Source organism: Oculina patagonica, chromosome 1 (genome assembly GCF_052425735.1).
Source record: "Oculina patagonica isolate OP01 chromosome 1, crgOcupat, whole genome shotgun sequence".
NCBI classification, from domain to species: Eukaryota; Metazoa; Cnidaria; class Anthozoa; order Scleractinia; family Oculinidae; genus Oculina; species Oculina patagonica.
In genome coordinates, this window is record NC_135758.1 from 11,431,215 (window position 1) to 11,453,018 (window position 21,804).

At 37.2% G+C, this 21,804-nt stretch overlaps 3 protein-coding genes and 1 pseudogene across 4 annotated transcripts; 2 read left to right on the forward strand and 2 right to left on the reverse strand.

Moving 5' to 3' along the window:
- The first annotated feature begins 2,036 nt into the window (after nt 1-2,036).
- Nucleotides 2,037-3,824, forward strand: LOC144648492 (uncharacterized). Of its 2 annotated transcripts, XM_078508032.1 has the most exons (3): nt 2,037-2,124; nt 2,453-2,846; nt 3,160-3,357. In XM_078508032.1, the coding sequence occupies exons 1-3, from the start codon at nt 2,075-2,077 to the stop codon at nt 3,214-3,216; spliced, it is 501 nt and encodes a 166-aa protein (XP_078364158.1). In that variant the 5' UTR covers nt 2,037-2,074; the 3' UTR covers nt 3,217-3,357. The 2 variants fall into 2 exon arrangements, with proteins under 2 accessions (XP_078364158.1, XP_078364153.1); XM_078508027.1 differs by having other exon boundaries at nt 2,453-3,824.
- Nucleotides 3,825-3,976: 152 nt separating this feature from the next.
- On the reverse strand, nt 3,977-5,251 carry LOC144644955 (uncharacterized). Its single transcript, XM_078504537.1, has 2 exons — nt 4,909-5,251; nt 3,977-4,190 (listed from the first exon to the last, which is right to left on the reverse strand). Exons 1-2 carry the CDS (start codon nt 5,249-5,251, stop codon nt 3,991-3,993), a joined length of 543 nt encoding a protein of 180 aa, XP_078360663.1. The 3' UTR covers nt 3,977-3,990.
- An 8,224-nt stretch (nt 5,252-13,475) lies between these two features.
- LOC144648505 (melanocortin receptor 4-like) lies at nt 13,476-15,009 on the reverse strand (annotated as a pseudogene).
- Nucleotides 15,010-16,369: 1,360 nt separating this feature from the next.
- Nucleotides 16,370-17,620, forward strand: LOC144648514 (adenosine receptor A3-like). Its single transcript, XM_078508046.1, has 2 exons — nt 16,370-16,483; nt 16,566-17,620. The coding sequence occupies exon 2, from the start codon at nt 16,603-16,605 to the stop codon at nt 17,524-17,526; it is 924 nt and encodes a 307-aa protein (XP_078364172.1). The 5' UTR covers nt 16,370-16,483; nt 16,566-16,602; the 3' UTR covers nt 17,527-17,620.
- The last annotated feature ends 4,184 nt before the right edge of the window (nt 17,621-21,804 follow it).

The following is a 21,804-nucleotide window of genomic DNA, read 5'->3' on the forward strand; positions in this document are numbered from 1 at the left end:
TGTACCGGGCCATTTTCTTTTCCTTTCGTCCCATGGTAGCCTGAAAGGGTGTCTAATGCTCTTGTAGGATTACTGACGCTCAGGCTGCCATCGCTTGGGTCGGTTATCTCGTGTATTTCTAGCACCAGATCTTTTTGTCCTATGCCATGTGCATTTATCCTAGATTTTCAGTTTTTCTAGTTCTGCCACCCAAGGGAAGGCAGTCTAGCCTCAGTTGCTGCATGATTTGTCTGTGTGGAAAAGTGCTCAGCATAAGGCCGTGGATAGTATGCTATTCGTGCAAAAGTTTTCAAATAATTTTTATTTATTAGTTTGGCACGCCTTTTATTGTTTTTTTTTTTTTTTTTTTTTGGCAACTACAGTATGTGGCTCTTGATCCGGACGAAAAAGACGCGAACGTGTATTTCTCAGCTTAAAGAAGAGAGCTGAAATTTGCCCATGTTCTCAAGCTAGCTGTGGAGAACGTAAGATTGTGTATTTTTCTTACAGCGAACTTTGCCGTAAAAAAGCAAACACCGACAGAAAGAAATGTCGCGCGAATGTTCGCAGCGAATTGTCGAGGTGAGCGAAGTATCGCGCGAAAGGTCGCAGCGAATTGTTGAGTTGAGCGAAATGTCGCGCGAAAGATCGCAGCGAATTTTCGAGGTGAGTGAACTATCGCGCGAAAGATCGCAATGAATTGTCGAGGTGAGCGAACTATCACTTCGACATTTCGCGCAGTTCCAAACAATAGGTGTCACGATAATTCGCTGAAATTTCGAAGAAATATTGCATCGCGCGAAATTTTTTCGAAAAGCTCCGAAAAGCCAGGAAATTCGTCGAAATCCGTTTGCGTTACTTTTGCACAATACTGTAGTAATTATTGCTTTTAAAATTTAAAAAATGGAAGTGTTTCTCTTCTATTGGAATAAAAACGCATCAGTGTCTTTATATCGCGACAATCAACAAACTGTTGTGTATTTCGTAAAAAAAAATACCGAGATATAATCTTTTAGGGTTTACGTTCCGTACCTAATTTCCAAAAGTCGCATCCACTAGTGAATGAAACTTTTCAATACCTCAATATTCCTTACATGTTGCTATCATGGAGTTTTAAAAGACTAAAATGAGTTGACTTCAAATTTTAGTCCGTCGGTCGAGTACTGGATCTGCGACTCCCCTCTACGATTCGTTGTCTCATACGTCAGTTATGACGTCATTATATTAAAGTATAGCAGGCTTTCAGGATCAAAGCTCGTGCCAAATCGCTAGAAACAAGTTGATAAACAAGTGAAATAAACATTTTCATAATCATGTCACTAAAAACCAAAAAGAAATGACTTCATTTTTTTTAATTAAAACCTGTTGGTGAGTTTTGGATCTGTGACTTTTCTCTGCGATGTGTCCTTACATATGCCAGTTATAACGGCCAGTTATCATTGATCTAGGATAAATACGGCACCAAATGATCTCAAACAATAGCCCATTTCCGATATATTTAGGCGCGTAAGACTGGCACCAAATAAAGGCGCGAAAGCGAGGCTTGGGGGAATAGCGCGCGAGAAATAATAAACACACAGCGAGGAAAATGGAAGAACAATTCGATAAAAAGAACGTTCCTTGGTTAAAAGAATATTTAACAAACAGAGGAATTCAGGTGACTGATCAAGGACGCACTAAACGTAAAGCTGAACTGGTGGAACTCGCAGTAAAGGCTCGTGAAATCAAATTACAAAGGATCGATGAAGACGACGAAGACATCTCAGACGTGATAGCTGGAAAACTACGAACTGAAAAGGGCACAATACCTCGCCTGGAAAATATCCACAACTGGAGCTACGATTTTTCTAAGATGCCACCATTTACTTTCGCTGATCTGTATATGTACTTGATTGGCTCTGGGGAGTACACTGCCGAGAACCTCAAGTCGTTTAAGTCGTTTCTTGGCTACAAGTTATTTTCTGATGGTCATGTTCAAGATTGCATGATGTATTGTGTGAAGGACTTGAGTTGTACTGTATTCAAGTTTAAGGTAATCCCAACGGAGAGGTCAAAAACTGACGACAATTAACTGACTTACAATGTTTTTATAATCATGGAGGACTCTGGTGTAGTTAAAGATGGATTTTGCCCTTGTAAGGGAGGGTAAGTAATTAAATGTTTTTACTTATTATAATCAGTCATTTTTATTCTTTATTGTGAACTCCTGTGGAGATGGAATGTAAGTTAAATGTAGTGGCTGATAAAATAATAATAAAAAATGGAATTTTACTCAGTGAGAATGGTCAGAAGTAAAGTTTGCTATTTGAAATTACTTTGAAAGTGGTGCAGGGAGGGGGGGGGGGGGAAGGGTCAGTAGGGTGAGTAAAACATTTTTAATTACTCTGTATTTTGCATTACTTGAGCCATTTTTCATCCCAAAAGTAATCCTCACAATCCTTTCCTTGCATTGTTTGTTTTTCTTTGCATGTAGATTAGACGGAAAATGTCGTCACATTGCCGCTGTGTTGTTCGACCTTGAACACACAGCACGAATAAATAATGTTAAATCCTGCACATCAAGTCAGTGCCAATGGGTTAGAAGATCAAAACCTAACACCAACTTTTGTTTGTTACAAGAACTTAAGATAACAAAGAGTGAATATGGAAAGGATGAAAAAGTTCATGCAGATATCAATAAATTTGATCCCAGATCCATTATACCTGATGTTGATACTATGAACAGACAACTAAGAGAAGGTTTGCAGCAGGTCTGCAGTAGTGCTGTTGGACTTCATGTGCTTTCTCATTGTCCACCTTCAACTGTTGATGAAGATGTTCTGCAATCTTTCATTACCTTAGATGAAAATGTTGAATCTGTTGAAGAGGTAGAGGCTGTTGAAATTTTTACTATCTCTGACATTAGAGATAACTTTGTCTCTTTACACAACATCCAAGTCAGTGATTCTGAATCAGTTGACACTCAGTTAGTTTCACAGTTTTTTGAAGCCATTTCCCTTACTCAGGAGCAAGCTGACATGATCAATGAAAAAACCAAGGGCCAAGGGGAGGCTGAATTCTGGTCTAAACAGAGGGTTGGAAGACTTACTGCGTCTAACTTCTATAAAATATGTCATCTTAGAGAATCTACAAATAAAGATAACACATTAAAAGAACTTCTTAATTACTGTCCACTGCCAGCAGAGAGAACTCCAGTGCAATTTCAGTGGGGGCATGATAAAGAACAGGCAGCAATAGACCTATACACCAAAAAATTTCACAAAAAACACCAAGGCCTATGTGTTAAAAACAGTGGACTTGAAGTCAATACATCCTGGCCACACCTAGGAGCCAGCCCAGATGGTATCCGATATTGTGAGTGCTGTGGTAAGAGAGTCGTGGAGATCAAAAGCCTGTTTTCAAAACGGAACCTCCCTCCGCATATTGCAGCATCAGAGTACATCACTAAAGTTAATGGAAAGTACCAACTGAAGACTGAAACAAGGTGGTATTACCAGATACAGGAGGAACTTGCCACAACTTGTTTAAAAAATGCAGATTTGATTATATACACAAACAGGAATTCTAGTTATAGAGGTGCAGTTTAATAAGGAATTTTGGGAAGGAATGATGAAAAAATTAACAGACTTCTACCTTAGATACATGATTCCTGAATTACTGACTCAAATAATACTTAAAAAATTACCATGACTGTTAAAATTTTTAGTTTAGTTTGAAATTAATTTCAGGTAAAAGTGATTTGAAACTAGTTTGATTGGTATTTTTCATTGCCCCAAATATATTACCACAATTTATTAACAATGAAAATACAAAACAAACTAGTAAAAATAGATTTAACCTGAAATTCAACAACATAAACAGCACATTTACTCTTTTATGGTAATGACATGGTAAGGTCTCTTATAGATCTAGGGAAAATTGATGTGTTCACCTTGTTTTCAGAAATGTTCGTACACCAATACAGTTATTCTGGCTCTTCAAATCGAATACAAACTTGAGATACTATAACTACTACTTAGCAAGAGGAGGAAGAAGATTACACAATGAAGCACAAACTATGACCTCCTGGTCAATTAACTTTAAAGATGTTAATGGGATGTTTCCCTGAAATACTTTGAATTCTTTCAACCTCTCAATAGCTCTTTCAACATGTATCCTCACTTTTGCAATTGAACTTGTTTCTTTACGAGCCTTCCTTGACAACTGTTTACCTGTGTGAAAAATTAGAACTCTTAATTAAGCAGTTAACCCTATAAGACCCAAGTGACCAACATCAAATTTCTTCAAACAATATCAACACTAGGTTGAGAAAAGAGATTATGAATGTTATTAAATTGTTTTGAACTTTTAAAAACATTCTCTCAACAATGCTATAAGAAAATGTATGGAGATCAGTCAGGAGAATTTGTATGTGGATATTGGAGCTTAAAGGGTTAACTTTGAAGTGGCCTTTGGGGGTTGACTCAAATTATTTTTATACAGGGAGGCTCCACCCCAAGGTTAAAACCCTTAGCCTTTCATACACCATTTTCGACAGAAAAGGCATCCCTTTTTTATATATATATACCTTTGCTAGAAAATGGTACCCCTTTCACATACCTGTCCCTTTACCTATTTTTTTACATGAAGAACCCTTTCAATCAATTGTATGGTAGGTCTTTTTGAGATGTTTTGAAACACCCTTTAAAAACCTAAATGGTTGTTTCACCTGCCCTTTTGTATACCCAACACATAAAATCCCTACCCTTTTCAGGTGGAGCCTCCCTGTGTTTTGAAACACTATAGGGAGTACCCCCCCCCCCCCCCACTCCACCCCAGGGGAAGTGGTTGCCTATACTTTATAGTGACTGGCATTTGGAGAGAAGCTGTATATGAAAAAAAAGAGAGAGAAATCCCCATTTTCAGGATATTAAGAAAAGAATTAGTTACCTTTAGTAAAAGGGGGCATGTTGAGTTTCACTCCTCTCTTTGTGAGAAGATCTCTGATTGTAAAACCCCTGTCCGCCATGACTTCGTCCCCCTTTTCTAGAATGTCTATAAGACCACTTTCTTGAGTAACTCGCCGATCACTTGTGCTCCTAGACCACAATCTGGAGATAAAAGAAAAAGCTCCAGATGGGGTTATTCCTACCAGTAACTTAACAGTGTTGTGATGCTTGTAATCACTCCATGTGGCCTTTTGTGCACTTGGGGAGGAAGGCTTCTCAATAAAAAACTCAGTGCAGTCTATGATGACGCGTGTACCTGGGTATTTTGAAAACGAATTAGGCATGTGGGTTTTAATTTCTTCTTTTGATGGCCAGCGAAGTAGTGAATCTTTTAAAGTCAGAGCTAAAAAGCGAACCCATGTGATATAAATCCGACTAGCTGTACTGACAGAAACTGAACATGTCCGCAAGATGCCTTTCCATAAGACCTAGTTTCAGCCGCAACAGAACAAGAATAAACTCCTCTTTCAATCCAACATCGCGTTTTCGCCCTGGTTTTTTCTTCTCAGGATCATCCTGGTAGTAGGATTTCTGAAGTTTGTTCTTGTCCCAGTACTTCATTTTTCCCACATACGGAAGGAGGGTATTGAAGAGAAGCATGAAACACGATAGTGACGGAATGCCTGTGTAAAATTTTACAGATTCGTCACTTTTCAACACGTCTTGAACAACTTGCTCTCTTCTTTGTTGGACACTAGCGCCAACTTTAACTTCTTGCTTGGAGGTTGGAGTTGAAGTCGAAGACTGATTTATTCCCTGCTCCATTTTAGCGAGGTCTTCCATTGTAAGTTCGGTCTGACACAACACGTTTCTGTGTTGCTTCGCTGGCAACTCCTCTGTTGTATTATCTGCCGAATGTTGTGCTTGACGATGCCGCTTTTGTTGCCGGTCCTTACGAAGATTGCTCTTTGCTTTGGGCTGCTTGGGATCAAATATTTTCGGTACACCGCCCGAAATGACTTCAGTCTTTCCAGAAAGCGTCTTTTTGAGGTCTTCTTTTAAAAAATGCTGCGAGCAAATCCTAGGATCTGCAACAGTGTCAAACTTTTTGTCCGCCCTTCGACAAAATGCTTTCCACTTTTTGCGAAGTTTCTCATCCAACGGAAAGCGAAAATAAGATTAATTTGGCTGGTTATGACTACCATTTGTACAAAGTGCAACAGCACAGTATTTAACCATCCTGAACGTGAGAATAAGGTTAAAAAGAAAACAGTATTTCGTATCTTTCCTCGCTGTATGTTTTTAATTTCTCGCGCGCTATTCCCCCAAGCCTCGCTTTCGTGCCTTTATTTGTACCAGTCTTACGCGCCTAAATATATCGGAAATGGGCTATTCCACAAAGCACACAATTTTGCGAGTTTGTTATTATTATTATTTTTTGATTTATTTATTTCTTTTTTTTTTTGAAGATAAACACACTTTATTGATACACTTAAAAACACGTACATTACTTACAATTACATACACTATTGGAGATTATACAATGTTATACAGTTACTTTTCTTTTACATGATTAAAAAAAAAACACGACAAAAGTACAACCATGAACCATGATATAATTTGTGAATAAAGTTTTACAGACTCCTTGCAGTCGATAAACGTATGTTCTATTGAATCCGCATTAAAACAATATATACATTTATCGTCTTCGGCTAGGTGATATAGTTTGAGTTCTTTCTTCGTTACAATTGTTCTATGCAGAAAACGAAAACAAAATTGACGAAGTTTATTATCCTTTGTGAAGCGATATATATCTTGAAAACGTCTAGTCCATTCACCAAGTTTTTCAGGGAATTTACTCTGCCACTTTTTTACACCACTCGGGACAATAGGATCATGGTTGTTGAACAATTGGTAATAATTTTTGCAACGTGCTTCAGCCAGATTAATTAAAGTTTTGTTTGAAAGAATGGATGCGGAGGTCGAGGAAAGATCAGCTGCAGGTATAGAAGTTTGAGCTGCTCTCCTTTTCAACTCCGATGGAATGGCTGAAATTAGCTGAAAGTAGTGCATATAATTTGTGGTGATGTTAAATTTGTTGCTAAACTCTTCGTACGATAAAAATTTGCCCTCAGAGTTTAACACATCCTTTACTGACACGATTCCGCGTCCAAACCATGATTTCCAAAACAGGGTTGCATTGTCTATAGTTATCAAATTGTTATTCCAAAGAATGAGTTCGCCATTTGGAAAGATGTTGGTTGTATTTTTGAGATCCTGAAAATACTGAAGAAGTTCTCGATAAAAGAGGGGTAGACCTGTTTTCAAGGATTTTACATCATAATTGCATTTAAGGAGAAATAATAAACCACCATAATTTCGAAGGTAGTAATTGGGGATTACCTTCCATTTATCGTCAGACTCGCCTAGTAATCTACTAATCCAAGCCAAGCGTAAAGATTTAACGACCGTGCAAAAATTAACAAAATTGATTCCTCCTTTTGCTATTGGTTGATACATAACCAATCTTTTTATTTTGTCTTTCCTGTTTTTCCATAGAAATGCGAACAGATTCTCTTGTACAGTCTTGATAACCGATTCTGGAACGGTCAGCATCGATGCTGCGTACACTAGCTGTGATATACCTAAAGCTTTCGCCAATAAAGACTTGCCATATATCGTGAGGTCTCTTGAAAGCCATAAATTTAATTTTGTTTTCATTTTGTTGATCTTGACATAAAAGTTTTCCTCAGTACATTTGTTTTTGTTGTAGGATAGATGGATTCCAAGAACTTTAATAGGTTCTTTAGTTGTTTTAAAGTCAAGTACTTTCAAATTGCTGTCTTTCATAGAACCGATCCACATAGCTTTAGTTTTCTTCTTATTTAACTTTAATCCAGAGATGATTCCAAAACAATCCAAGATCTGTAAATAGGGTTTGAGAGATTCAACATTTTTCGTTATTATAGTAGTGTCGTCAGCAAACTGTGATATTTTGACCTCCTGGTCATCTGGGAGGGACACGCCCCTGCAGCTTGGTTCTTGGCGTATCTTTGCTGCTAGCAGTTCCGCAGCAAGGATGAATAAAAGAGGACTCAGCGGACAACCTTGACGAACTCCTCTAGATATATTAAAATAATTGGTCAAAAATCCACCATTTATTACTGCGCTTTGCACACCGTTATAAAAAATTGAAATCCACCTTTTAACATTTGGGCCAAAATTGAAAACGTTCAGGGCTTTAACAATAAAATCCCATTCAAGGCTATCAAAGGCCTTCTCAAAATCTATAAAAAGAAGGAGTCCAGAGGTCTTGTTAGCATTTAGATATTCCATTACATCACTTAAAAGTCTTATGTTCTGGCCTATGTACCTTCCCTTAACAAATCCGGTTTGATCTGAATTAATTAATTTTGGTAGGTATTGTTCTATTCTTTTTGCCAAAGCTTTAGTCAGAATTTTATAATCGATATTAAGTAAAGATATTGGACGCCAGTTGGAAAGTTCAGACAGATCCCCATCAGCTTTTGGTATTAACGTTATTATTCCCCTCCTTTGAGAAATAAATAGGGACCCGCTTTGAAAAGCTGCATTATAAGAATTCAACAGATCTCTCCAAATGAGATCATAGAAAGACTCATAAAATTCCTTAGTGAATCCATCCTCACCAGGGGTTTTGTTGTCCGAGAAAGAGCCCAGCGCCTCTTTTAATTCCTCAAATGTAAAATCATATTCCAGTGAGTCTCGTTCCTCGGCATTCAGTTGAGGGATTTCAATACCTTCAACAAAAGACTCAAAACTCTTATTTTCACCTAGAGGTTCACTATTAAGATTGTTTTTGGATGTATACATATTACTATAAAATTTTTCCAGTTCTTTCTCAATCTGTTTTGGTTGTGTTGTTTTATCCCCATTCTCTAATTTCACCTCGCGTATAAGCTTTTTTTCATAATTCGTCTTTTCCAAGTTAAAAAAGTATTTGTGGGTTTTTCTCCCTGTTCCAACCATTTCACTTTAGATCTAAAGATAGCCTCTTTCCCTTTGTGTTCATATATCTTTTTCAATTCTTCTTTGGCGGCCTCATACTCCACAAAAATGTTTCGATCTAAAGTTTCAAAATCCGTATTACAAATTTTATAGTTAAGGTCTTGTATTTCTTTTTGAAGTGTTGATTCCCTTTTTCTAAGTTCCATTCTTTTTTCTTTAGAATATTTAATTGTTTTCATTCGTAATTCCATTTTTATTAATTCCCACAATAGTTGTTTATCTTTAACATCGGTGTATTTCTCGTGTATTTTGGGATAAAAGAATGCAATACGTTCTTTAAAATCGTCATCTTCTAGCAGAGAATTGTTGAATTTCCACGTACCCGGACCTCTGTTGAGCTCATTTCTAATGTTAATCTTTAAAAAGGTAGCCTTGTGATCTGGTGCAACTGACATTCGAATCTCAGCTGTTTGGGCTTCAATAGAGATCGGACGGGAGACAAGGTTGAAATCTATTCTCGATTTCAATTTATTAGTTTTGGATTCGTAGGTAAAGGATCTTGTGTTTGGGTGCAATTTTCGATAGATATCGATGAGATTCAATTCGTTCATAAGGTTGCTTACAGCGTCTCTGCAATTTGTGGATTTCCAAACTACACCACCACTTTTATCCGCTTTAGAAAGTGTACAATTCCAATCACCCGCGATAATTAACCTGGAGGTATCCGCTTTTCTCACGAGAAGTTCACTTAAATTCTTTATAAATTCGTTTTGTTCTCGATAATCAGTTGGTGCATAAATATTTACAATGAAAAATGTTTCTTCGAAAATTTTAAGTTTTGAAATCAGAATTCTGCCTTGATGATCCGATTGAACGACGTCGAAGTTAGAGGATGAATTTGGGTTCAATAGAATACATACGCCCTTGGAATGTGCAGTTCCGTGGCAAAAGAAAATTTTTCCGCCCCATTCCGCCTGCCATATTTTCTCATCATCCGGTTGCGAATACGTTTCCTGTAGGCAAAAAATAGTAGCTTTTTTCTGTTTTAAATAACAAAATATTGCTCTCCTTTTGTTTGGATTTCTCATACCTCGCACATTTAGCGAAATAATTTTTAATTTACTTGCCATTGCTGTGTAAAAAAGTTGATTGCATAAACTGTATTGATAAAGAAATGCATGAACCCAAAGCTGTAAAACAATGCATAAAAAGAGACGAAAAAACAAAAACAAAAAGCTAACACCTTATCTAATAATTATTCTGAGAAAAAAAAAAAAAGAAATAAAGCAATTAACTAACAATTAGACTAGCGATGACACTGCAGTACACTGATTCTAAACACTGCACAATTAAGGGAAAAAAATGCAAAACAGATTAAAGTTAAAGATTAATTAGCAAAAACAGAACAATACCTAACTAGCTCAACAAAAAAGTTTTGGCACAGCTAAATAACACCAACAACAAAAGAAAAAAAATCGACTTCTCACTTCTGGGAATTAACAAACTAACCGGCTATTTAAGCCCCGAAATCCCAAGTGCTTACAAGAGAGGTCAGCAGTTTGATGTATTTAAGTATGCAAAACTGACAAGGCTGAAGATTGTTTATAGTTCATCGTTTTAAAATTATAAAGCCTTTAGATCTTCATAAGAGTCAATCCTTTGAGCTTTGGAAGTGAATTCCGCTTTGAAAAAAAATTTCCCATCTACAGTCCAAGCCTTGCCGTTGTGGTATTTTTTTCTAACTTTTCTTACCTCTTTGAAAAGATCAGCTCTCCATGATGTTAAATTCTCATTAATGTAAATCTTGCCCGGTCCTAGTTCTTGCGAGGTCACATTTCTAAGATTCAATCTGGCTTTATATAACTTGTTCTTGGCGTTGTAACTTGCAAAACGGACAATAATTGGACGGGGTTTGTTCTTAAATTTTGTGTTCATTCTATGAACGATGTCAATATCGCCTCGCGCTAAGTTCACATTCGAAAGTTTTCCCAGTTCAATAACATTCTCCACATTATCTTCATCATCCCTTTCGGAGATCCCATGTATCACTAGATTAAATTTTCCAGTGTACTGTTCTAAGTCGTCGTGTCTTGCTTCGATATCGTCCAATCTTTGCTCCATTTCTTTCGAATATTCCTTGGACTTCGACAGGTCATCTTCGAGTGATTTTACTTTGGATGTTGGACTTGGGCCTTCGTGGAAGCTAAATTTTCTTGCAGCGCTTTATAATTTACCTTGAACGAGTCCACATCATTTACTAACTTCTCCGTATTTGATTTGATTTCCGTGAGAACTTTCCACACATCGGCCAGTGATGGCGCCTCGTCGATGCTGTCTTCGGACGCCATTTGCGAGCCTGATACTTCGTCTTGGTTCATTGAAGAGCCTTCTAAACTTGAGGAACTACTTAACTTCTTTCGTTTTTTTCTTCTCTGTTTTGACATACTCAACTATCCTCTACATTTTCGGGCATTTTGCCTCTCGAGCGAGCGAGCTTAAAAACGTGCGTCCATCTTTGGCGCCAGCTCGTCCCAGTCCGCGAGTTTGTTATTATGCTTATGCTGTTTCCTGGCCAAAGCTCCCATTTTGGTTGGATGGTGTTGTTAATTTTCTTGCTAAGATCTTTCAGCTGCGTGCGGAGAGAATCAGCTGAAGATTGATTTTTAAATGGTAAGACAACCCGAACGGGCTCTGGACTGTTAACGTTGTTGTCAGTCGGTGAACGAACAAGTTGCTCAGAAGCTTTGATGGCAATGAAGCGTGTTATAGTGGAATTTATCAGGTCATCTGGGTATAGTGGAATTTATCAGGTCATCACAACACCATCCAACCTGTTTTCGTCAGGCACAAGATTGAGCGAGACTTGAAAATACGTAAAAGTCAAGCCGCCGCTAGTAAACCAACATTCCTTTGTGTATCATTTCAAATGTGACCTGTTCGATGCAGGTTATGTTGATTTTACACGCCGATGAGCACAAGAACGAATCGTCATCAATCAGAAAACATTATCACGAGGAACATTCTTTGGCCCCGTAGGATCTAACCAATAACTTTTCAATTTTAAAGAAATGTAAATACAAGTTTGACTGTATTATATTTGAAATGTTTTTTATTCACGAACTGAGACCAAGTCTCGATGTACAATCTGACTCTATTCATGCGAAAGTTTTTTAAATAAGTTTTATTAATAGTTTTGCGTGCCTTTTATTGTTTTTAGCAACTACTTTGTCAACTCTTTTAACATACATTTTACATATTTTTACTTAATTAATATTTCTCACACATTTTTACCTCTTTGTAGCTATATATATTTATGAAAATTCTATTTCTTACATTTAGCTTGATAATGACCGAAGAGCGGTCAAAACGCCGCGAAAATTTACTGTTAATTTTTATTGTGAAATGATTAAAAAAAACCCTATTGATAACAATTTTGTACAGCGGGGAAAAGTATGTTGCTTTCTACTTAAGGAGGCTCAATGTAGTTTTTTTTTAGCCCTAGGGGGGGGGGGGGGGGTTGTTTTGAAAATGAAAATTATCAAGGAAGCCAAAATACACCACAATGATTAAATTTGACCAAAGTTTAATTTTTTACTGGTCGATTAGTCACAAAGGTTACCATAGCAACGATTGTCGTTTTCTTTAGTTTTCAAACAAGCCTAATTTTCTCGAAATCTAGATTGACTCTTGGTATTGATTTTTTGATATGTTAAAGTTTAGTAGATTGACTAACTCTTGACGAAATTATAGAACCATCATTACTATTATGGTGTATTTTGGCAAAAATCGAACATTGGCTTCCTATATAATTTTCATTTTCAAAACGACCACCCCGGGGCTGAGAAAACTACATCGAACCTCCTTAAGGGCTTCAACTCGTTGAAGACCTTTCCAGAAACGCCCCTCTATTTCATCTTACTCCTCAACTGTCCTTCTTCCTGGAGTTTGCTTAGGAGGAATGACTGAGAAAATGCTCCAACATGAAAGGCAAGCTTCAGAAATAACTTAAATATATTGATGGGGTATTAATTTTAGCAGCGTGTTAATAACAAGGAAAGTGATAACTAGAAGAATATTTATCGTCGCCTTCAGTGCACCGATACTTTCTACTCAGACACTGGAAAAACAACTCAAGATATTGAGCTGTCTGTCAGATCACCTGTCTCCCGGCCTAAGGTGTTCATGTTTTACGTTTGCAAGAACTAACCCACAGAAAAGTCGAGCAGAATAAATAACCTAAATATAATTGATGAGGCCGGTATTGTCTGGTAGGTAGTGTCCGAATGACATGGAGATTTCCATTTTTTCTGTTACTAGGTAAACATCAATCATCGACTGTCAATCAGCTTCGTTTGAAGTCACTTTACGTCCTACGTTTTTATTTTGAATGTTTAAATGATCTGTCTGCTACGTCAACAAATCGTTTGAACAGTAGTTCAAAATGCATGCTCTTGAAAACTGGTCTAATCTTGCTTTCCAATTAAATCCTCTACTTCGATATGACACATTAAAAGATGGACAGCAAGTCAGCGTTATGTTTTTTATTTTTACGAAGTCTTTCCTTAAAAACATATGCAAATTTAAATTTTTACAAGGAAGCAAACCAACTGTAGAGATGAATACTCTAAGAATCATAGTTCTAAGTTACTTATCAAACAAAGTCTTTCAAATATGCAACTTGTCAGTTGCACAATTTTCTTATCAGCAAAACAGCAGATGACAGTCACGTCCGATGCGAATAAAGAGAAAAACGTTTAATTGTATCAATAAAACAACAGACGACAGTCACGTCCGAAAAACGTTTAGATTTCCTGTCTTTAATTGACCCTAAAATTCACCATCACCCATCTTGTATCATTAACTTTAAAAAAAAACAGTAGATATAAAGATAACACTGTTCTCTTTAACATTTAAAATACAAGAAGTTATTGCTGTTTATTGATTTTATCACAACAATTACTAAATCAGTGTTGTATGGTCTGGTTCCTTATTCGAGCTTCCTTCCTCAAATTTAGCTGTTGTTTTTTGTTGCCATCTTACTAAGAAAACAAAAAAAAGAACCTTGTTGTGGAATACCCCTTGAACTTTACATCAAACGTTATAGTTTGCTTTTCACGTTTTTTATATATCCTCCTTTCCGACACCATCCCTTGATGTACCACCATTTATAACTGCAATCCATCTGACATTGGATTCTCGGTGACGAATAATTTCTTTACGCACGCTTTTACGATTTCCCGAATCTCACGATATCGCCAATAGTAAATAATGGGATTTAATGAAGAATTCAGGAGAACGAGAAATCCCGAGAAGTGATTAGCTACCATAAAAGATAATCGAAGACTATCTGTTTTCAGTAGAATTTTACAGCATAAATTTGGAAGAAAACAAGCGACGAAAACCATGTGCACAAACAAAGCATTTATGGTTGACTTCTTTTCTCGGAGTATCTTCATTGCTTGATTATTTTGCAGGTGAATTTGGCTTTGTATTTGTTGGTGATGATATCTCACAATTTTGTAAATACGAATATATCCCAAAGATGTTACGAGAAGCCCGACAAATTCAACAGACACAGTTATCATGTTATTTTGGTCAGGAAGCGAAATGTATATGGAGGCAGCAACGGCACTTATTAACCAAAGAGACACCAATGCAATAACAACACGTCTGAAGGTTTCAAGCTCTTGATATCGGAGATGAAGAAAAACTGCCAGAACTCTGTCTACAGCAATGACGACAATGGTCAAGAACGATGCACAAGTGAGAAGATATATTGTGAAATAACACACAGTTAAAATGCTTGGACATAATAAGTCAAAGTTGTAGTTTCCATTGGCTGCCATATTCAACATCACTGCGATGATTGTACCAAGCATTAGCTGTGCAAACAATCCGACAGCAAGATCAGAGACAGCAAGACTCAGGAACAACTTCTTCAGATTAGCGGGTAATGATGAGGCTTTCCACAAGGCGTTAATAGCAATGACATTTCCAATAATTGCGGCAAAAGAAAACGCCAGGTTAAAACACAAAACATTAACATGAAAGTTCCGTGAAACTGAACAAGATTTGCAGTTTCTGCCAGTTTGTGATCACATAGAAGGTTATGCATATCCATTTTTTCTGGAATCTTGATGATATCTTACAGGTTCAATTTTGTAAACGTGAATTTATGCCACTGCATGTTGTCACGAAAAGGCCAACATACTAAAGCACTTCCGATTGCCTCATATTGGTACTGAAAAGTCATACGTAAATGAAGGGTGCAGCGACACTTGTAAACCATTAAGACGCTCAGGCAATATCACGTTTTTACGTGACACAAGCTCATTAATATCGGAGATGAAAAAACCGCGAGGAGTCTATTGACAGTAGTTATGTTGGATTGCACAACAAAAGCCAGGACAAATAAAGAAAAAAAAAATACCTCCCGGACGTACAAGCAAATTCACTCTTCCCATCAATGCGAGAAATGATGGTTATGATGCAAGCGTCCGTCTCTCCGTATGGTCGTATGTATGGACGTCATCGTCGTCGTCGTCTTCGTCGTCGTCGTCGTCGTCGTCGGCGGCGGCGGCGGCGTCGTTGGCGTCGTCGTCGTCGTTGTCGTCGTCATCGTCATTGTTAAAGTCACCGTTATTTTTTTATTATTTTGGCACGACAATTAGGGCTCTTTACAAACTTAACATGACAATGGCCTAGTGTTGTTAAATAAAAAAGGGTTTGTAACTGAAGACCGTGTGATTGTTATTTCGTATCCATGACGACGGGAATTAAAACAATGTGGATCGCATTTTGATGTTTACAAATTCATCATTTAAACTACTTCACTTCCCTCTAATTTGCTCGTTTTACGCGGCTAAGTTTTTATATCGTCCAATGACAAATGGAAAACGGTGATAATTTTTTCAACTAACAGTATTTTTCGGTATTTTCAAGATAGAACCTTGGCAAGTCAAGCGCCTCGTCGTCCCTCACGCTAGCTGCGGCCCAGAAACTGCGTTCAACACAGCGAAGTTTAGTTACCCAAAAACAAAAGCAAAGATTAGGAAGGTAAACACAGAACTGTTTGAAATCATAAAAGACTAAGCCAACATCTCTTTGTCAAATTATTGACATCACAGTGACATAAATACACAGTTCCTGATGTTAAAAGTGAGGATAATTTTGTCAAAGCTAGCGTCATTAATGTTTCCTTTAATGGTAATTTCTAAATAGCTTATCCGAGCTATTCTTCCTTCAATTCATTTTTCTTTTATTTTTTCGTTTTTTTAAACTTGCTTTACTTTTAATATTGTATATATAATGTTATAATGTTCAACTTTCTTCATCCTGTAAAAAATAAACTTAAAAACCATATTTTGTTTTGCCACTGATAATTGACAGGTTCTGAAACAGCTGTAACAAAAGTCTCAAAACATTAATGCGCAGGCAAACTGAGACAGCACATAAGAAAGGGAATGCATTTATGCTTTTTGTCAAAGTATGGAGGAGAAAACATTTTAATTAGAAAAAAAATACTTCAAGCAAATAGTTTTAATTTGCAGAAACTTCAAGCAGGTGATTAATTGTCTTGTGATGTGCAGGTAAACATTCATTACATTATTTTAATTTCCCTTTAGTTGAAAGCTCTACTACCTGACTTAAAAAACGCTTTTATTTATACAGACTCCAGTAAAGGACCACCTGAATATTCAAGTTTGCCATGGTTGCTCAGTTTTGTACTCAAAGGTTGGAAGCAAACGCAAAACTTGTTCATTTTCACGAAACTTTCCTGAAAGTTTATTGTGCTGCAAACTTGGTATTTTCGTGCGCGGCAATTTTTGGAAATGTCCTTGTTATTCGAGCCTTGTGGAAAGCCTCGTCGATACCGCCTACCTTAAAAAAGTTGTTCCTAAGTCTTGCTGTATCTGATCTTGCTGTGGGATTGATTGGACAACTTATGTTCGGTGTTATCGGATTGGTAATGCTAAATATAGCAGCGAGTGGAAACTACAACTTCAAGTTTTTTTGTCCGATAATTTTAACTACGTATTATTTCGTTTTATTTCTCTTGGCTTGTGCATCGTTCTTGAACGTAACCGCCATTGCTGTCGATAGACTACTTGTTTTATATCTCCATTTACGGTATCAAGAACTTGTGACATCATGGCGCGTTGCTTTTGCCTTGGCTTCTTTGTGGTTGACAAGTGGTGTCATTGCGTCCATATTTATTTTTCTCCCTAGCCGCAATAACATAGTAGCTGTAGTAACTGAATTTCTAGGAGTAATTGTGACAACTGTGGCATATATTTACGTTTACAAAGTTGTGAAATATCATCAAAATCAGATAAAAATCCAAATTGAGGTACAACATGACAGAGAAGTGAAAGTACACCGAGAGCAGAAATCGTCGTTTAATGTTTTGTTTATCTATATTGTTTTCGTCGCTTGCAACATGCCAAATTTATTTTCTGCTATTTTGGTGGAAGCAGATGAATTTCGAAGGTCTTTTTTAATCGCTAATCATATCACAGTCTTCTTAGTTCTCCTCAATTCGTCATTAAACCCGCTCATTTACTGTTGGCGATATCGTGAGATTCGGGAAATCGTCAAAAGTATAGTTAGGAAAGCATTCCGATTTACCTAGGCTGGAAATGCAAATAAAGATTGCTTCTTTATAATTTTCATTAAATTTGAAAATGAGATGTCTATTGTGGATTTTGAGTTTTACAAGGGAAAATGTTAAAGATATATATTTTTCTTTTTAAAGTATAACTGTCTAAATATTGCAGTTGAGTACTTCGGTTAGCTTGTAGACTATAGCTTGTCCTGTACAAGCTTTGCTTATAATAAAAATGTGTTTTTAGTTATTATTTTCAAATGACATATTGCAAGGAAGACACAACAAATGGATGTTTTGCATCATAGAAAAGACCTTGACTCGCAAACGCTAGTTTTGTCTTCGATTCGAAGGAGTTAGTGGCGAATAAACACACATTAAGTATGCTCTCTTTGTGTGTTTTTAGTGAAATTGAATTACAATTTTTTTTAGTTTCAGTGATGTAAGAAGACAGTTTTTTTTCTGTCCACGATTGTTGTTCATTCTAATAAGCCACTGGATTATTTCCTGCGCTGATTGTCGCTGCAGAGAAAGTATAAGCCAAAAGCTCTGAGATTAAAATTTTGTATTCGGATTTAAAGGTGCAAGCAAATATTCTGGATGGAGAACAAAAGGGCCTAATTGATCACCTCCAGTTTCCATAGAGATATCATGATCAGCCAAATGTCGCGTTTATTATTGGCGAATCCATACCAAGGAGAGTCAACAGATGAAAATGCGTAAAGCAAACGGGTGAACAATACAAACTTCGGTTTCCTCTTAAGTTTCACTTCGGTAACGTCCCGATGTGACATTAAAAGAATATGTTAGCTTTAGAAAATACCTCATGGATATTAAGTTATTCGAACGAATTTGTATAGGTAATCACGTGCACGAGTAATTTTTTCAAAGGCTAACAAAATAATTTGAGTCTGAAAATTTACGCTTATTTATCCTTAATTTCACGAGAACAATCATGTGATTACTTATTAATGGTATTCATGAAAAAACTGTAAATCTAACACTTAATGAGCTTTGCTTGAGCGCTTTCGACGGCCAGCCAAATGAAGCTGTTCGCTATCCTTTCAACACTTCCTTGGACGAAACAATTTTATGTCCAGTACAATAGAAAGCATATAGGTTCTTTTCTCTAAGTACAGTGTCTATCAAGGGACATTTCTTTGAGGCTATCTGGTTCATAACTGAGCTTCAAGCAAAGCGTGAAGCTCAGTCGGCTCGTAGCCCGGGGCTCTTAGTCTAGATTTCGTCGACAATTTCCTTCTTGAGAAACCACTTATTCCAAAAAGAGAACCAAAATCCACTGTCTTTCAGTGCATGCTATGTTATTTAGGGCTGTCTTCAGGTCCTCTACTGTGCTCAAAACGCCAGCCATTTTTTTTTTTGTACTTGCAACTCGTAGCAGATCCAAACTTCGCGACATTCAGATCGCGTGAAAGTGTTAGATTAGCTCTCTGTGAGTGCCTTTGTTTATCAACCAATCAGAATGCTCTGTTTCTCATTTTTCTCACTTTTTTGTTTCTCATTTCTGCACTGAATTGACTCATTTCTTGCATCAAATTTACTAAAAATTGCATTTCTCTAAGCCCGATAATTTTTTCCCGTATAGTACTACTGGTGAAATAATCAATTTTGTTGGCACATTGTAAGAGTATAGCATACAGAGCGTTGCGTGATCTCCATATTTCCCGCTAGACGCGATTTGTTCCTTTGTTGCATATAAGTAGATCTCTAGCTTTGCAAGTTTTCAGAGTACCGAAAGTAGTCAGAGCCCTAAAAGTTTTCCCGTGGATTTTTGGGTGGAGGTCTATTCCTGGTACTTTTAAACTCTTATCCCTTATCAGACCATGTTTAGCTGATATTACAACCCGATACTAGACTAGTCAGACACCAAAAATTCCATACCCTATCCCAGCCTTGCATTTTTTTAACTGAATCACTAACAGTGTGTACGTGAAAAACAATCGATCAAAAACGATGCTGATTTTATTTGCGTTTAGAACAAAAATCCTTCTTTTCCAAGTATCTTATCCTATTTTAGAAATAATCCGATCAGTTTCCGGGCAAATGATACCCTTTTGATAACTGCTGTGTTTAAATTTTGTGACCGTTTGTTTCCATACTTACTTAGCATTGCATTGTATGCCCCTGATTAAGGTTGGTTTTGTTCACCCAAAATATAGGGACAAAATAAATCAGCCCCCTAACTAACATCAGTCCCTAGCTGTTTGATCGGCCCTGCATCTAACTTGATAATGTGTAGCATGTTTAATGAGACATTTTGGTTTAAGTTGCAAAATAAAAAGATTACAAAGATTAGCCGCTGGGCACTTACTCTTACCGAACCAGTTCTTTAAGCGGTTGAACTCCTTCCTTCTGATTGGCCAGAAAAAAAGCTTTCCTGACCAACCAGCGAGGACTCGAGCGACTCTGACGTCTTTGCACACGAATTTGTTTTCCTCATTGGCTCGTCATAGTTCCTGAATTGGCCCTTGCTCGGATGAATTTTAGCGGATAGCCTCTCATAAAAATTCAATGGGGTCCAGGAAACCTCAAACTGTAGCATAGCACAAGTAAAAAAACTGTCGATAATTTTTCAAGGTGGACTTATCAAAGGTATCGAGAATTTTCATAGCTGTGCGCGATACACGACTTCCTGTTTCCTCACTGTTTACAATTATCGTTCTTGTTATATTGAAAGGTTCAACAAATTAAACAAAAATCCCCTTTGTTTCAACAGTCAAGAATTCTTTGGCTGGCACTGAAATAACAATGGGTGACGTCAGCGATATCTTTGCTATTGCAAGGTCCTTGCAACGACGATTGTCACAACGTGGGAAGTTTCAGAAGTCGTTCAACGATCGAGGAGAAATAAATAGAATTAAATCAATGTTAACTCAACTAGCTATTAAAAAAGCGCGAAACTGAAGATGTAGAAGATAGTAGCTGTGTAAGGCACAGTTTTTTCTAAGACTCTCCTCCACTCTCCAAGGGCCAAGCAACTACGACAAGCTGATGAGAAAAACAACTTTGTGTAAGAAGACATCAGAGTCGCTGTGCTGGTTCTATTCGTCGGTTGGCCAGGATAACTGTTTTTCTGGTCAATCAGAAGAAAGGAGTTCAAACGCTTCAGGAACCGGTTCGGCAAGAGTAAGTGCTCAGGAGCTCTATCAAGCTTTGCCCCTGGGTATCCGAGGATGGCATTGTGAAAGCTTGGGCCCATTTGCGTCTTTTTTTTATTAAACTGACACCAGTGCGTTGCTTTAAATTTTGCGCCTTCATCTTTCGAATTATCGCACATAGTTACAGCGATGGCGTATTTTTTACTATTATATGAATAAATTGTTCCTAGTTACCATTTTATTTTCCAAGGAAAAATGTTTTTTCTCAGGCAAGAGACTTCGAAAATATTTAGAAGCTTAAGTGTTTGGAAGTGTTCGAGTCGTTTTCGTAAGTCCTCGGACAGCTTCGGAATTTTTCGTAAGAAACTTCGAAACTCTTTAATTGATTTTCATTTGTGAAAGGTCAACCTTTGAAATTCTGCTTGCATAGTTTCAAGCAATGAGTAAGCTCCAGATATTTGGAGTATTGCTTTATATAATAATTATTTAATAACCCAATTTCGATATTTTAAAATTCAGCCTAAAACAATAGACATCACAACGAGGCTCCGGGGAATAAACCCCACAAACTCTTTACAAAATCTATAGTTTAGTCCCCGGAGCCTCGTCCTGAGGTCTATTGCTTTAGGCTGAATTTAAATATATCGAAATTGGGCTATTGTTTCTTCTTTTTTCATTTATTTTAATTAATTTAAAACGTTTTAGTGTTCCGAGGTGTTCCTGGGTGTTCCGGGCGAATTCTTGGTTTTACAGACACCAGCAAACACCAGGGCACAGTGGATCTGAAAAGCGACATCCTTCAAAGCAATCTCAGTCACAACCATTTAAACTCTTGCGAAATTTATTCCCTCGAATTTCTTGGGACTTTACCATAACTGGTTGGCGCCCTATCATGTCAACAAACAAGCACATGTTAGCTCATTCAGTTTAAAAGCTTTGTTACAAAACACGAAGACAAGCTCACAGCTTATAACAAGCTTGTGTGTATGATCTGTAAATAGTCACAATAGTTAACAATTTAAAACACACAACTGATGTGTGAAAGACAATGAACACTACAAAATGAATGAAATAAATACTATGGAGAATTTTTAACACTGACATTTGGACTTTCATCCACTTACTTTCCAAAATTCCCCGAATTGGTTTCCTCGGCCGGCCGATCTGGCTGATCCCTTGACCGGAC